The sequence below is a fragment of the Papio anubis genome, chromosome 11 (genome assembly GCF_008728515.1).
Source record: "Papio anubis isolate 15944 chromosome 11, Panubis1.0, whole genome shotgun sequence".
In the NCBI taxonomy this organism is placed as follows: domain Eukaryota; kingdom Metazoa; phylum Chordata; class Mammalia; order Primates; family Cercopithecidae; genus Papio; species Papio anubis.
Window position 1 is genome coordinate 19,169,678 of NC_044986.1, and position 17,367 is coordinate 19,187,044.

General features: G+C 38.2%; 1 protein-coding gene across 5 annotated transcripts in view; it reads right to left on the bottom strand.

The window, feature by feature from the left end:
* Positions 1-790: 790 nt before the first annotated feature.
* TDRD1 (tudor domain containing 1) overlaps positions 791-17,367 on the bottom strand; it is a 53,253-nt gene continuing 36,676 nt past the window's right edge. For 4 of the 5 annotated variants that reach the window (XM_021943699.2, XM_003904277.4, XM_021943697.2 and 1 more), the window contains 10 exons: positions 15,825-15,935; positions 14,904-15,074; positions 12,641-12,916; positions 12,004-12,123; positions 10,779-10,895; positions 7,214-7,381; positions 6,131-6,358; positions 5,480-5,526; positions 5,311-5,398; positions 791-1,971 (listed from right to left, as the gene is read on the bottom strand). In XM_021943699.2, coding sequence (XP_021799391.1) covers positions 1,940-1,971; positions 5,311-5,398; positions 5,480-5,526; positions 6,131-6,358; positions 7,214-7,381; positions 10,779-10,895; positions 12,004-12,123; positions 12,641-12,916; positions 14,904-15,074; positions 15,825-15,935 — 1,358 coding nt within the window. In that variant the 3' untranslated portion in view covers positions 791-1,939. Of the gene's footprint in view, positions 1,972-5,305; positions 5,399-5,479; positions 5,527-6,130; positions 6,359-7,213; positions 7,382-10,778; positions 10,896-12,003; positions 12,124-12,640; positions 12,917-14,903; positions 15,075-15,824; positions 15,936-17,367 lie in introns of all 5 variants that reach the window. The other variant, XM_017944332.3, reaches the window with a different exon arrangement.

Below are 17,367 nucleotides of genomic sequence, written 5' to 3' on the forward strand. Positions count from 1 at the left end.
GGAGTTCACTTTTCCTATGATAGAAATCTCCTCCCTGGCAAACTGGATAAGATTTAATATTTACGAGGCCTCCACCCAAGACTAAATCATTTGTTCAGATATATGGTCTCAGTTCTACTATACTTATGACCAAACCAGGTATTTTGAGGGGATCTCAAGACTGAAGCTCTACTGTACTTATGACCAAACCAGATATATTTTGAGGGGATCTGAAGAACCTATCAGCTGGTATGATAGAGCTATGCTTGCCCTAATAAAAAATCTGGCACATACCTTAATGTCAAAATCATAGCGGGAGCTCAAATATTCATTGAATGAAACATGCAGCTGGCACATTAAAATCGGTAACATGTTAAATCTACTCAGAAGGAATACCTGATGATCCACTATGTCTAATTAATCCAAGAGCCATTTAACCCATATCTCTATTTGTGAGGCTAGTGCTGTAGATATTAGTCTGTTTTGGAGAACAAGGCAAATTAGCTGAATCAGCAAATAATATTAAATTCCATTTAATTAAAACAGTTCCTATTCAAATGTCTAGTAACATAGGATAAAATGTTACGATTTGAAGACAAACGTTGACTCCTGATTTTTCTGTGTTCCTTGACTTGTTTCTCTAATTTTCCTTAATAAAAATGGCAATTGTGTGATTGCGTATTTTTGCACTTCCTCCGTAGTTACAATAAAGCAGACAGTATGAACACATTAAGCCTCTAACTCTCCCAGTATGTACAAGAAAGAAAAGGAAATTGGCAAAAATGCCTGCAATAAGAAAACAAGAGAAAGCTGGTTGGGAAGTGAAATAATTTTATTGGGCAAAGCAGCGTGAACTTTTATCTAACAGAAGCACATCAGTGTTTTAACAACTTTTTACATGAGGAAATATTCCATTTAACAGATTAGACAACATACATTGCCAGTAAAAGCAAAAAAAAAACAAAAAAAAAGTGTCTTAAGTATTTGCTATGAGTTGGTGAGAAACATCTTAGGTTTCATAGCCTGAGAGTTAAATCATGAAAAAATTCAAACTTTGGGGTTGGCAGGAAAGTCAGCCGGCCCATAATTCTGCATATGTGTGGTTCAGGAGAATTTGAGATTATTTTATATGCTTCAGGAAAAATACATACTTTTTTTAACCTTAAACTGATAACTGTATTTGGGTTTCAGAAACAGTAAATTCTATCTACAACAACAAAAATCTAACTAGCTACAGATTTCTAACTGTGTGGACACAGCAGTGGAGGGCACATAAAGTTCCTTCTCCAGTTAAGAGTGGTCCAGAGGTCAGACTCTGTGCCCAAAGGCCAAAAGAAAAGTAATCCAATTAAAGACGGAGAGAAAGAAACTGATGACCTCCGAGTCAACAGGAAAAGAGAGGGTAACAAACATGAAAGCAAAGGACATTATGTGGAAGAGGCAGAGGACAGAGAATGTAGGGAATATTGCAAAATATTTCAAATGGACAGAAAATAAAACTCATATCCACTAACTACTTATTTTTTCTTTTTTTAAAGACAAAATCTGTTGCCCAGGCTGGAGTGCAGTGGCGCTATCATAGCTCACTGTAACCTTCAACTCCTGGCCTCAAGGGATCCTCCCACCTCAGCCTCCCAAAGTGCTGGGTGTGAGCCACCATACCTGGCCCTTCCTTCAGTATCTTTAAGTAATAAAAAGTTACATATATAGTAGAAAGCCCCTATGTATTCCTTGCCAGTATTCTCATATATTTGGTATGAATTTTCTATGTAATACTTACTTGGTGGGAGGAACTTAGAGGAAAATAAAAACCACCAACCTAATAGGAGAATGGCAGGCAGGCAAAAACAGAGGCATAGAAGGTCATTACAGAGAAAGAGGACAAAAAAAGGTTCCCATAAACAAAAAAAAACAGGTGCTGTACTTTCTCTCCTAAAGCTAGCCTTTGCTGTTTCCTGTCTCATAAGGGTTTACCTCCAAGAGAGGCTGTTTCTGAAAAAGAAAAAAATCAACTATCATTATGCCTTATACAAAAACTCAATTGCTATGGCTTTTAATTTCAAATACAAGCAAACCAAATATTCACTTTTAACTGAAATTATGCATTTGTCAGACCTGTCAGTTAAGAAAATTAACCCACAATAACATAGCATAATATATGCTAAGTATAGCCGTTTATACTCTCCTTCACAAATATAACATACAATTGTTCGCACTCTCCTTATAAATAAAAGGTATCTGACACTAACTTGTGTGTTGAAACATCACTTGAGCAACAGATTACAGAGGATTTTATGTTATCACCACTGCACTTCTGTTTTAGCAATTTTACAATTAAATTAACAAATTAACAACTAAATCTCTCCAGAGAGATGATGAAATACATGTGTTTGTCTTTTATTTATTTTTTTTACACAGGATCTCACTCTGTTGCCCAAGCTGGAGTGCAGTGGCACCATCTTGGCTCACTGCAACCTTTGGCTCCTGGGTTCAAGCAATTCTCCTGCCTCAGCCTCCCCAGTAGCTGGGACTACAGGTGTGTGCCCTTGCCTGGCTAATTCTGTATTTTTTTTGGTAGAGATGAAGTTTCACCATATGGGCCAGGCTGGTCTCAAACTCATGGGCCTCATGCGATCTGCCCACCTCAGCCTCCCAAAGTGCTGGGATTACAGGCCTGAGCCACCATGCCTGGCCAAAATACATATTTACACCCATTCTACATCAAATAATTTAAAGGAGTAAATATTCAGCTCTATTTTCACCACAATGAAGTAATGCTTAAGCAACCTTGTACATCGTTTTTTTCCTAATAATATAACCCTCTAGTTTCATGCCCTATGGAACTGATCTGATCTGATCTAAAAAGATACTGTACATGTAGCAGCTAAGGGAAGTTGAGAGAATTGTTTTGAGTCGTAAGACCTAGTTTCAGCCTGTGTGTGATTTTGGACAGTCTTGTAACCCTCTCTGAGCCTCAGTTTCCTTAACTGTAAAATGGGTCCTACTTTCTTTTCAAGGGTATTGTGAAGATTAAGTATGTGAATAGATGTAAAAGTGCTTTGTAAATATGCACTACCCAAACACAAGGTATTACACTGTATTCAAATGTAAATAAAATATCTATGTATTCCCACAGTAAGGAAAAATCCAGTTCAACTACTATGCTTTATATCAAATTAATTTGAAAGCTACTAAGCCCTATCCTAAATCTATCGAGAAACAATGAAATTTCACTTTAAGTTGTATGTGTAAGCACTTCCAATATCCTTAGGAAAAAGGCCTATTACACACATAAGAAGAACATACAGGCCAACCAACTTGGTTAAAAATATAGCAACTTTGTGGCCGGGCACAGTGGCTCATGCCTGTAATCCCAGCAATTTGGGAGGCCAAGGCGGGCGGATCACGAGGTCAGGAGATCGAGACCATCCTGGCTAACACCATGAAACCCCGTCTCTACTTTTCTACTAAAAATACAAAAAAATTAGCTGGGCATGGTGGTGGGCACCTGTAGTCCCGGCTACTAAGGAGGCTGAGGCAGGAGAATGGCGTGAACCACGGAGGCAGAGGTTGCAGTGAGCTGAGATCGCACCACTGCACTCTCAGCCTGGGCGACAGAGCAAGACTTCATCCAAAAAAAAAGAAAAAAGAAAAAAAATATATATATATACACACACATACACATACACATATATATAAAATGACTTGGTACTAGGACTAAATTCCAGAAATCCATGTCATTGCATGTTCCTTAATCTATGAAATTAAAATCACCATTAAGTTTAAGATTAGCCAGGCGTGGCAGCATGCACCTGTAGTCCTAGCTACTCGGGAGACTGAGGTGGGAGAATGGCATGAACCTGGGAGGCAGGGGTTGCAGTGAGCCGAGATCACACCATTGCACTCCAGCCTGGGTGACAGAGGGTGACAGAGCAAGACTCCATCTTCCAAAAAAAAAAAAAAAGAAAAGATTTTAAGCTCAAACACACAAAACAGTATTAAGACAATGTATTAGAAAGGATTGAAAGTTGTAATAACCCAAAATGTGTAAAAGGAAACTTAAGAATCAAGATAGTTGATCTTGTATTAATTACATTTAGCTTATAATTCAGTTGACCTTTCTTAAAAAACAAAGAAATCGTCTATTACCACTGGAAAGATACGTTTTAACACAGTTGGCAGTTGGTTCCTGAGAGTCACTACACCCATAAAAGATTCATGAAGAGTAATAGAGCCACCTCTCGAACTATTTCCAGTCTAACATAAACTTGTTAAGCAACAAAAGTTCCTTTGTTTTTGGCTGGAACTATAACAACTCAACGTGGTGAGGAGGACAACTTTATTCTGAGATTAGAAGTTGCTTTTTGTTGTGTGTGGTTTTTTTTTTGTTTTTTTTTTTTTGAGACAAAGTCTTACTCTGTCGCCCAGCCTGGAGTATAGTAGCACAGTCTTGGCTCACTGCAACCTCCACCTCCTGGATTCAAGTGATTCTCCTGTCTCAGCCTCCCAAGTAGCTAGGATAACAGGTGTGTACCACCACGCCCAGCTAATTTTGTATTTTAAGTAGAGACAGTGTTTTGCCATGTTGGCCAGGCTGGCTTCGAACTCCTGGGCTCAGGTGATCTGCCTGCCTCAGCCTCCCAAAGTGCTGGGATTACAGGCGTAAGCCACCACCCACAGCCCTGATCACAAGTTCTAACTGGCTCTTAACCAAAAATGTATTTCTGAGAGCCATCTTGCAACGAAGGATCCCAGACATTTAAAAAAAAGGGGGTGGAGGGGAAGGAACACTGGTTTAAAACTCACCAGTATGTTCTCCAGACACTAGAATCACCACAGCCAAAAGCAAGGAGTATGTTTTGTTTTGAAATGAAAAATACCCTCAGTGCAGCCCACTCTCTGTTCCTGGCCCTTCAGATACCCCTCACAAGAAGTGCTAAACATATTTACAGCAATGTGCACAAGTGAGAGCTGAGTTAATTTCAAATCTAGACAAAAGATCTGAGGCTAAGCTTTATGTCACAACAAGTTTTACAAGTCCCTCCACGTATCAGTAACATAGGCATTCTTAAAATCGAACAACAGTAAGGAAAGGCTATCACAACTGGAATACCCCTGGGGGTTCAGTTCTGTTAGCAGTGGCAAAGGAAAACGATCAGATAAACCTACAAAAACAGCAGAAGCATTACGACCAAACCTCAGGTCATTAAATCACAAAAGTACAGCCTTACAATAGGTTTCACTTCGTGAGCTCTATCCTGACAATATGCCTGAAGATGTCCTATTGGTGATCATAAAAGAGGCGAAAACATACAATTTAACTTACTTAACTTTTTAACAGTTTTTTCATTTCAATAAATTTATTTTGATTTGTTGAATTGTTTAAGAGGAAGAGAAGAATATGTTCATGTTTTTCAACCTGTGGGTGAAAAAGAAACCGTATGATTTAATTTCTAAAAACGTTAAGAGTATAATTTCACTTAAAGGAAATGTTACCTACTTGTTTCTGTAACTCTGTGCAGCAGCACTTCATCCTATACATCTTTTCTAAAAGCACAAGAAAAATAAGCCATTAGGTAACATACAATGTAAAGAAGAAACTTGGGAGTCTAAACATACAGATAGCTCTCCCCCTTGTGCATGGGTTCCGACTACAGAGACCTGGATGGATCCATTTGGGCTCTGAGACGATCTACTACCGTGGTCTGAATTTGACTACATTAACAACCCATGTCTCCAAGGTTTCGGCTGTCTATCATCTCTCTTTTTGGTTGAGGCCAGGTCTGTTAAACATACATCTTATGAAGCACCAAGAAGATGGAATCTCAAAACTATGACTTCTCCTTTTGATCAGGATAAAAGTAAATTGGAAATAAGGACATGCAGAATGCCTGGCATTTTCAAAGCCCTTTGTGTCAATTCCCACAGCAGTGCTGACCAGTCTGATCTAAGGACTATTTGGACTCGGAGGACTGCCTCCATCAAGGCGGCCCTCCCCGGCAGCCATGGGAATCAGAATCCCACCACTGGATTTGTGGAGGAGGAGGAGACAGTATGGCATGGGGAGTGAGAAAAGGTCAAGTCAACTAAATTGATTCTCTCTTATTCCTCACACTTAACATCTGTTATTAATAACACTTGAAAAGAATACCTCTATTCAAAGCACTCTGCCCTTGAGATGTGATGTTTTTTGCCAGACCAAACGTCACCAGCTTATCAGCTACATCGACAGTCCCATTCTCAGAACATTTCTCAACTGACACTGTATGGACATTCTTTGTAATTCCTTTCACAGAAAGCATTACATTCTGATTCAACATGAAATTTTTTAGCAGCATTATTATTAATTGAGAAGAGCTTCCATTCAATTCCATTAACCCTGGAAAAAATGGATATTACAGTCTTTTAGTCTCTTTTAAAAAGATATAATTTGGATAAATTATCTAAGAATAATAAGCAAAAGGCTTACTGGACTTCAGCTGGATTTAGGTATGCTTTGATGTACTACTGCTGTTGCATTACAAAAGGCAAATTTATTCAATACATATTTACTGATCACCTAACAAGGCATCAAGCACTAATCTTGGACTAGAGGGCACGAAACAGACACATCTGTCCCTCATACATTCCAACAGGAGAAACACACAACAAAGATAATTTTCCAATTCTGAGTCAAAACCTAAGAGGACCATGAAGCAACTGGTATGGTATTATCTGCAAGTCCTCTGCATAAGGACATCAGGAGCGACACTAAAAAGCTACTTTAAGTATTTTTGTTCACTTTATTCAAATTTCAACTAAGGAGCTGAATATATGATTTATTATGCATAAGGTAGCCAAAAATGGTGTCATCTGAATGCCTTTAGTCCCTAAAGAGAGATGTGACAAAGCAGAAAGACCCCAAATGAGAGGTCAGACACCCTGGTTCACAGACACCAGACACCCTGGTTCACATCCTGGCCCTGCCACTTACTAGCTCAGCAACCGGGGCAAACCGAATCTCTGAACCCTGGCCCTCTGAAACTAATCTATAAAACAAAGACTGATTGAGTATAGTTTTTGTGAGAATTCGATAAAGAATATGAAACTGATTTGAAAACTTAATATTTAAAAACATTAAGGCACTTACTGGAAATACCCATTTGATTCAGACTTAGAGCTAGGAAACACAAAGAGAAAAAAAAAACAAAACAAAACCCAGACACCTAAATTGGAAAGTGACTTAGCTGTCTACCTTCAAGTGAACATCTAATAATTTGGAAAGGAAGCGCCAGGTGGCTAGACGTGATTGGTTGCACTCTGCAAAGAGGCACAGTTTCAATGTTTCCGTAGTCTGCATACAGCACTTCCACATCAGTGTCTGATGTCCCCAGAACAACTGCACGATACCAAAAATCATCACCTGAAAACAGAATGAAATCTCAGGTAAGAATTTACAGTCAGTGACTCCTCCTACTTTAAGATGGTTATTCATAGTTATATTTACGTCACTTAAAAATCCATGCCAAAATTTCTGGTTAGACTTCAAACTAAATATAAGCATTTACCTCTACGCTCCTATGTAAAATGTAATAGAATTATTTTTCTTTCTTTTTGAGACAGGGTCTGGCTCTGTAGCCCAGGCTGGAGTGCAGTGACACAATCTTGGCTCGCTGTAACCTCCACCTCCCAGGCTCAAGCGATCCTCTCACCTCAGCTTCTCGAGTAGCTGGGACTACAGGTATACACCACCATGCCCAGCTAATTTTTTATTCTTGGTAGAGATAGGGTCTTGCCATGCTGCCCAGGCTGGTCTTGAACTCCTGAACTCAAGCTATCCTACTGCCTCAGCCTCCCAAAGTGTTCGGATTACAGGCGTGAGCCACTGCGCCCAATCCCTAACAGGATTTTTTTTTTTTTTTAAATGCATAAAACCACAAGAATAGAGAACAAGAGAAAAGACCACAGAATATTGGAAGCTGGAAAGCAGATGTCTGAATGAAAATTATTTAATAGAGCCATGGTAGCTCAACCAAAGTTGGCAATGGGGAAGCCAAAAAGCATCCCAGCTCGCATCACAAATCCCCAGTCCCTAAAGTCTCAACGACTGGTGCTACTCATTCAACATTAGGAGTTAAGATGGAGTTGGAAATGAAGACTGGCCAAGGAAGCAGAGTTACTTGCAAAGACATCTGAACAGGCTTTGGTTCATACACTTATTTACATATAACACCTACTTTTAAGCTGCTAAAGAGAATGGTGAGCTTTATGTTCCCATGTTTTAATAATGCTTCTACTTGAGGGCAGAAGACTGGAGGTTTCCTCTCCGGAGACAATGAACCACAGTGGCCATGGACTGGAGAGCATGAGGCAGAGCAGACCAGGGGAAGTTTAACACCGGCGGGCAAGCTGTGCACTCCAGGCAGGAGGCAACCAGCCCATGTGACAGCCCATCAAGATGGCGACACTGGGAGTCTGCAGTGAAATGGCAGAGCCAGATCACCCACAGTGAAGGCCACCAGTGGATAAGCCCCTGCCCACTCTCAAAGCAACTTCCCAGTAACTTCTCAGTGCCCCATCTTAAATACAGGAACAGCACAGGATCACCAGAGATTTGCAGAAAGCTTCTAACATCACAGAGGAGACCAAAACAAAATAGGACCTTAGGGAAACCAAGGCAAAGGAGGAACATGACAATGAACATTAGAAGACTGACAGTAATATCCTTGGAGAAATGACATTCCACGCTTGAAAGAACAGGGTAGTATTAAAACACATACACATGAAAAACCAAAAAAAAAAAAAAAAAAAAAGCTATTGAAATTTAAAATGTGATAGAAATGAAAACCTAAATTAAAAAAGTTGGAAGGTGAAATTCAGGAAATCTCTTTAAAAACAAAAAAGATGAAAGAGAGAAGAGGACATTTAGCAGAAGAGTCCAAATTAAGCATTAGAAGACTTGGAGCTCCTAACAGAACAGAAAACAAAAGGAACTAAAAGCATTAATTCAGGAAAGTTTCTCAAACTGAAGCTCATGAATTTCTAGACTTAAGGGGTCCACCTACTGAGTGCCCAGCAAAATAGTAGAAAAAGAAACACCATACTAAGGTCACATCATAAATTTCACAACAGGTGAAGAGAACACTAACTGTTCCAGAAAGGGGGAAAAAACATACGAAGTTTGTGGAATCCAGAATAACATTAATCTTTTGACCAGAAACACCAACAGCTAAAACACAATAAAAGCAGTGCCTTCAAAATTGTAAGGGAAAAACCATTTCCAATCTAGAATTCTATATCCAGGCAACCTATCGATTAATGATTAGGCTAAAGACTTTTTCAAACATAGGAGGTAACAGAAAATGTCTTACATGCACCTTTTCTCAGCTTCTGGAGGACAGGATCCGCCCAAATACTGGAGTAAATCAAAAGGGAAGCCGAGGATCCAAAAAACAAAGTGGGAGGAGGGAGGAAGAAATCTAGCTAACATGGTGTGGGGGGCAGAAGCACCATCCAGGAAATAAGGGGGTCAGGGCTGAAACGATCTCAGCATGGTGAGGAAAAACCCAGGATAACAGCTCAGGTCTGGAGGACAAGCAGCCTGTGCAGAAGCAGACTGGAAGGCTGAAGATGCCTCCAATATGGTAATAGTTGATAAAGTACATGTTGTGTTCTTTGCAGGAATTTGCACTAATGCAGAGCACTAGAAATAATTAGTGAAAGTCTATAGAACACTAACAACAAAAGTGGCAAAAGAGAATGTAACTGTAATACACTGCACAGCTCAGCTGTGAACAGTGCTCATGCAGTCCTAATGCAGTAAGGCAGAATACTTACAGAACCAAAAATTATGATTTATCCTGGGAAGAAAGGGAAAGTGTAGATCCAGTTCTCATACAAAAGAAAAACAAAACTATGCGTGATATCTGCAAGACCATGAAATTTGAAGGTCCCCAACTTGTGCCCCCTGAACAAAAGCAATTTGATGCCCATCTAACCACAAAAATGCCTTTGTGAGAGGTTTGGGATCCAGATGGGGGTTCTGAACGCCACTGGAGCCCAAGATTGAGGAAGGCTCTTTGAGAAGGCAGGCCCATGCCCCAGTGGCAGACTTTCAAGACCCTGTTCCTAGCTACTGACTGGAAGCAGTCCTGTCCCCAGCTGATCTCAGCTCTTGCCCCATGTGGCTGCCATCCTGCCACCAGCCATTCTGCCACCAGCCACCTCTGCCCAGGGACTGGCAGGAGCCATACTTATCCATGACCCCCAGTAACAGGCCTGCCAATTGGACTTGAGTGCGGACCATGAAGCAGCACTGTAACCTGGCTCCGCTCCACTTAACCTTGATCCCAGAAGCAAATCCAAGTGTTATTTATATTAGCATAGGAAATTTATTAAAAAGAGATATTAAAACAGAGAATGCTCAAAGTATACCCTCATCAATGAGCCTGACTCCCTGAGGCATTTCATCCTTCTTTTAGTACATTCACATATGGAACCCTATGAATTCTTTGCAACCCCTCCATAAATAAATGTAATGTGACTGATCCATTAGAATAGTGTGGTTATCTCGAGCTGGTTATCTGTAAGTACTGACAGATTTGTAGAAATCTACCTATATCCTTGCCTAAAAATAATCTATATAGAATAAAAAAGCTGAATGACCAATATATGAATTAAATCCACAAGACTGCCTTCCTTAATTTCTCTCCCTAAACCAAATGAAATAAGCAGCTAAAATACCAAAATCTACATAGTATCACGTAAAAGAAAACAGACTAAATACCTTTCCTCTAATATTTTCCCTAAAACAACCTTACTTGTGTATTTGGCACAGCATGCATCTCCAATTCTTGGTCTATAGGGTGGTCGACTTTTCGGAGCATTGCAGTATTCTAATAATTCAGCTGTCAATATGCACAGCTTTTCCTGATTTTCTAAAATATACAAAAGCAATCTTTTGTGAAGAAAATTTCCAATGCTACTATTAACAGTATACAAAAGAATGGCAAGTCTAATCAATAAAAAAACCCTTTGTGTATTAAAATATGCATACTGAAAATATATACATGTATATAAAATATACATTATATTTGAAAATAAATATACCCACTATTGGTTGCCATTTGCAGAAGGTACGCAATCAATACTGGGAGGGGGCAGGGAGGAAGCCTCCGGTGGATCAATTGCTTGATCAGGGTGGTTATACTGGTTTGTTCACTCTGTGAAAACTTACTAAGTTGTATTTTTACAATTGTTTAGTGTACTTTTCACAGTGAGTGCTATACTTAATAAAACTATCCTCACTAGCATTTCCAATTCATCATACCACATGTTGTCAGAATCAAATAACCCTAAGCTCCTGCTTTTTGGTACACAGAATAAAGATCATTTTGTAGTATTAGAGATAAATTTAAGAGCAGTTATTGGCATTACCACAGTTCTAACTTTGAAAATTTGAAACGAAAGGTTCATTTTTTTCAGCTTTAAAAGTGCCTGCAAATTATTCTAAAAAGCACTCAACTTGCATCTTCAGATACTACAAGGATAAAGTCATATACATTTAAGGGATTCCTTAATTGTAACTTTCACGAAAGAACAAAAGAAAATTAAAAATAAATTTTTATGTGCTACTTTTCTTCAAGATTCGTTCTAGTATGAAACATTTCTCTAAGTCTCTAAGGTGTAGTAAAGCTATGATTACGAACAGATTACAAAGTCTTTCGATATATCTAAAGCACTAAATATGATTCAATATAGATAACGTGTTTTTAAACAAGAAATTACACAGTAATTAAGGACACTTTTGTTATAAAAAGCTGTAGACCAGGCCACTGGGCAGGCAGGCGCTGACTGTAGTAGGGCTTCCCTTCAAGTTCCCACTTGTGTTTCGTAACTAAATTGGCCTTAAGTGTTATGATCAGTTCTTCCTTAAAACAGTGAGCCTCTTCTCCCCCCTTCATTTCCTAAGGAATTCAAGACCGGCACCTCCATTTTACAGTTTAAAAGACGAGCATAAATATTTCTCAAATTTTGGTTTCTTACCTGGCATCCCGTTTGGTAGAGCATAAAACAAGTTTGGGCTTATGATTTCTAATACATTTGCTTGCACAGTTTTATTAACTGGCAATTCTATCGTCTTCCATTGCTCAGCTGAAGCGGTAGCTGGAAGCATACAAAACACAAGTCTCACACATGGAATAAAAAAAAAAATGTACTGCTGTTTTCCTCAGTAACATATTTAAATCAATCATTTGTTCATCAATTGATTATCAACATTTCCAAATCCCCAAAATAAAAATCTGTATTTTCACAAAACAATCTATTCCATTTGAGGGATTGTGTGGGCAGTACAAAAAAGTTCAGTCTACAATGAAATCCTTGAACTATTACACTCCTGTAGTGTATTTCTCTATATTTCCATCTCTGTCAAATGCTTAATTCTTACAATTTACTCAAGCTTCTAAGGGAGATTATCTCTGTGTATGTTTATCTGATAATTACATTGAAATGAATGTTCAATAAAATAATTATTTCAATAATATAATTAATATTAACCTACTAATCTATGTCCGTAAAGCCTATCTCTACAGGAAAATTGTCATTTATGACGGAATAATTTTCAGTCTCTGAGAGCAAAGAGTAACAAATTTAAACAAATAAAATGGTTTTAAAACGTTACCTTGAAGTCCCTGTATATGAACTTGAAGTTCATGTTTATTAACAAGTCTGTCATCTGGTAAGTCTTTATGTGGTGAAGCAGATTTTAAAACCAGATGTTCATCAATCAGAACATCACTGATTATTCTGGGATAACGAGTGGAAAGATCAGTGAGTTCAACTCCTGTCCCATTTTCAGTGACTTCAACCACTCTGGCTTGCAATTTTACCCCAGCAACACACATCTGGAATCTTGTTATGGCTTCTTCAGACCAATGTTTGTTTCTAGACTGTATATCTGGAAAATAAGGACAGCAGTAAAAAGAATCCTATGCACAAGCTTCAGTTTTGCTTTAGTAGTACCCGTACCCAGGACCAGGTCTTTGCCAAGTTTACTTTCAGGTCAGCAAACCTGAGTATCTTCAATATTCAATTACACACCTACATCTTGCATGCCTGACTTACGGATAATGCATTTACTAATACACTCTAGGGTTTTAGGAGGCTCAGGATCTTTCCTTACTTTCTCTGCTAACATATCTTTACCTGGCATTTTCCAATAGAAAAAGGAGTACTGTTTTAGAATTCACCATCATGTTCTGAGAGTTAACCATTATGCTGGTAGAAGATGTCAGCTGATATACTGCCACTTCTGTGGACAGTTTTCTAGTAACATCAAAATGTTTTTCATTATGTAAGCAAAAATTATTTTTCTTGGATAACTTTGGCTTACACCCTTGTTTTCTTAGCAGCGATTTTCAAACATGAACATGTATCTCAATCATCCAGAGGCCTTGTTAAAACACAGACTGTGGGGCCCTACCCAGAGTTTCTAATTTTGGTAGGTCTGATCTAGGGTGGGGGCTGAGAATCTGCAGTTAGTAACAAGTTCCCATGTTGATGTTGCTGGTTTGGAGGCCATAATTTAAGCAGCGCTGGAATAAAATATGGTAATTAAGAACAATAATCTGGGCCAGGCACAGTGACTCATGCCTGTAATCCCAGCACTTTGAGAGGTGGAGGCAGGCGGATCACCTGAGGTCAGGATTTCAAGACCAGCCTGACCAACATGAAGAAACCCCGTCTCTACTAAAAATACAAAAAATTAGTCGGGCGTGGTGGCACATGCCTGTAATCCCAGCTACTCAGGAGGCTGATGACGTAGGAGAACCGCTTGAACCCGGGAGGCAGAGGTTGCAGTGAGCCAAGATTGTGCCATTGCACTCCAGCCTGGGTAACAAGAGTGAAACCCTATCACAAAAAAAGAAAAAAAGAAAAAAAACCCCAATAATCTGAAACATATTGTAAAATAAATAGAAACAGATTAGCAGAAGAAATAAATTCATCTGTGCTGCCTGACTTTACCACTGTTCACATTTTGGAATCCAACCACCCATACTTTTTATGTGCAGATGTCCAAAATACATACATGCACATATACACATATTCTCTCATATATTCTATTATAAAGTTTTTATAATAACTGCTACTATAGGTATAATGCCAAGCACTGTTAAGTGCTTTATAGTTTTCTCTTAACAACTCATTGAGGAAGGTAGGAATAACTTCCAGATAAGGAAACAGAAGCACAGCAAGTTTAAATAATTTGTCTAAACATCTCATAGACAGCAAGCAGCGGTTGGCTCTGAAGTCTGTTGTCTTCATCACAACACTTTTTTATAACCTGTTTTCTTCACTTAAATCATGAACAATTCTTATCAATAACACATATTTAACATCATCCATAATGACTGTGCAATAGACAGTTAAACAGGCAGAACTTTGGGTGCCAGACCCTGTCCTAAGCCTTCATTTAATCCTCCCAACAACCCTACGAAATAAGTACTATCATTATTCATTTTATGAATCATTTACCCAATCCGCTATTATTGACTATTTATGTTATTTTGTCATTATTAACAGCAGTGTAATCATTATTTTTGTAACTTACTCTGTGCAATTCCCGGATTTCTCTGGGAAAAATTACTAGGAGAAAAATTACTAAATCAGAAGGTATGAACACTGGAGGTTCTTAAGGAATCCTGCCAATGCCTTCCAGAGGATCAAGGAGTTTTTATTCCCATGGTCAGGAAAGCAGCTGCTTCCCTACTCTGACAACACTGGACGTTTTGGCCAATATGGTAAATAAATTTCTAAGTTTTATTATAATATGAAGCAGGATCTTCTAACTCACACAAAATGTTAACATTGTAGATACTAACACTTACATTATATGCCGCAAGTATTAGAAAGTAGTTGAGAAAGTTTCTTATGGTATACCATACCTGCTAACCGGCACCGTATTCCCTGAAAGGGGAGGTTTAAAAATGTTGATGATATCATTCGGAGTTCATCTGCAGTAACTTCTTCGATGTTTCCATAATCCACAAAATGTACTTTAACATTTCCATTTGGTAAGATTTCCTTGACTAAAGCACGATACCAATTACCATCACCTAGGTTTAACACACAGTTTGTGACATGGAACATTTCCTTTCTATTGGCACTTGAAATACTCATCTTGAAAAAAAGCCACCCTTTGTCTAAAAGCAGGTAATAAATTTGCTTACTTCCCCAAATCATGCCTTTCATTTTTCAAAATTCCAAAATCTCTAGAATGAAAGAATTCTCAAAATCTATTTTTAGACTATCTCCAAAATGTGTAGCACCATACTTTTACATTTGATATGAATTAAAGATTTCATTCACAACCTATCCAATAAACAGAATGTGAAGGTGAAGGTAAGACTTGAATATATTTGTCAGTTTTGGAGATGCGTAATACTCTTAGCACTAATGGCTCAGATTATTTTACTTGTTATGTGGTAAAATAAGTACTAAATAGTAAAAAAATTATTGTAATGAAGATGTCTCAAATAGATTTCCAAAATACTCTAAACACTTAGAGTGACAGGAAACACCCTGCAGTGAACAACTCTTCCATGAGCTAACTTATTTTAATATTACCAGAAATTTTGGAAAGAAAAGCATTAAAATAATGTTTAATGAAGTTTAGGCAACAAAGCATCACTTGGAGATTCCTTGTTACACAGAGAAGGAAAAACACATGACATTGTAAGCATTCATTTAGTCTTGGCCATGAAAAACATTTGCTTAAACATTAAGAAAATGTGCACTAAAAATAAGAGTTGAATGTTAAGAAATGTAAGGTTCTAAAAGTCAAGATTACATCAACTGCAACTTACCGGCAAAAAAAGCACAACAAGGTTGTCCTATCTCTGCCTTGAAACCATTAGGTAACTTCTGCTGGCAATGTTCTGCTAATGACTTGTTCAAATCATTCAGTTTCTTTAAATCTGAAAATAAAATACATATAGGATTAAAAAATTAAGAACATATTAAAAAATAAACAACATAGATTTTCCTTTAAAGTCAGAAAATGTCTTGATCATAAAAATCACAGGTACCGCCCCAAACTACTATTAAGTCTACCCAATGCTTTTCCTTATTAAAAAACCATTGGGCAAATAAGTTACTTAGTTAATACTCTCGAAAAACCCAACATCTTTTTACTGGGCAAAAAGAAACAATTAGAGCATGATTATCAGTACACTCAAGCATGAACTTTGCAGAGAGATAAGAAAACCACATACAAGCCCATACAGACACTACATAAAAGCTGGCCTGAAAGTGACGATAATCACAAAATGGATGGCACAGGTAATGTGTTAAGAAGTCAGAGCTCACGAGCTCTGCATGCTGGAGGTTTCATAAAGAAATTCGAAGTACACCACATTTGAAGGAGAGGGTATTTCCAGAAGGAAGACATGGCTGTCAGACAAAGGACAGAATTATGAAATTAGGCAACCAAAAGTGGGCAGCAGGCTAGCGAAGCACAGAAGTGGAAAAGTGGCCACTGGAGAGTGACATTGGAGCTGTCCCTGCAAAATGCAGATCACGGAGAGCTTCTGAATGCAGAAGGGATCTGAATCACTTAGTAGTAGTAAAAGAAAAGCAAATGCCTTTTAAGTATGTAACAAAGGCTCACTTACTAAAATGGAAAACAAATTCTAATGTTTCAGAAGTTTCGCCTTTCAGATTAGCCTAAATAAGTTTAAGGACACGCGATAGACAATGATACACTGCTGCTGGGGGATTGTTTGCCTGGCCTCTGAAGAACACTAGCTCTCAAAAGCACAAACACACATATTCCTTAGACCTAATACTCTAGTTACAATTTCAGCAACTTGTCCCAGGGATCTACTCCTAAAGTAAAAATCACAGTACAAGGATTTGTTTTAGTAATAAAAGCTTGGAAACCACTAATTCTGTACTTATCCACACTTACTAGTGTGTATTTATCCACACTAAGTAGTATTTATCCACATTTAGGTTAAATCTCACAACTATGGGGTGAGACAGGACCCTATCTCTAGTTTAATGTCCTTATTATCTAGTTTAATGTCCTTATTATCTAGTTTAATGTCCTTATTTAACAAAGAAAAACCAAGATTTGGAAAAGTTAAGATCAATGATGCTCACCAGAATGGCTCAAACAAAAAAGAAAACACACAATGTTTGTGAGGATATGGAGCAACTAGATGTTAACTTAGGTTAATTAAATTAGGATAAACCGACTCAGTGGAATATCATGTAGCCATGAAAAAGAAGAGAGACTAAACAGCAATGTGGTATCACAGAGTGGCTCCTGAACAGAAAAAGGACACTAGTGGAAAATCTAGCAAAAACCAAATAAAGTTTGGAGTTCAGTTAATAGCAATATACCAC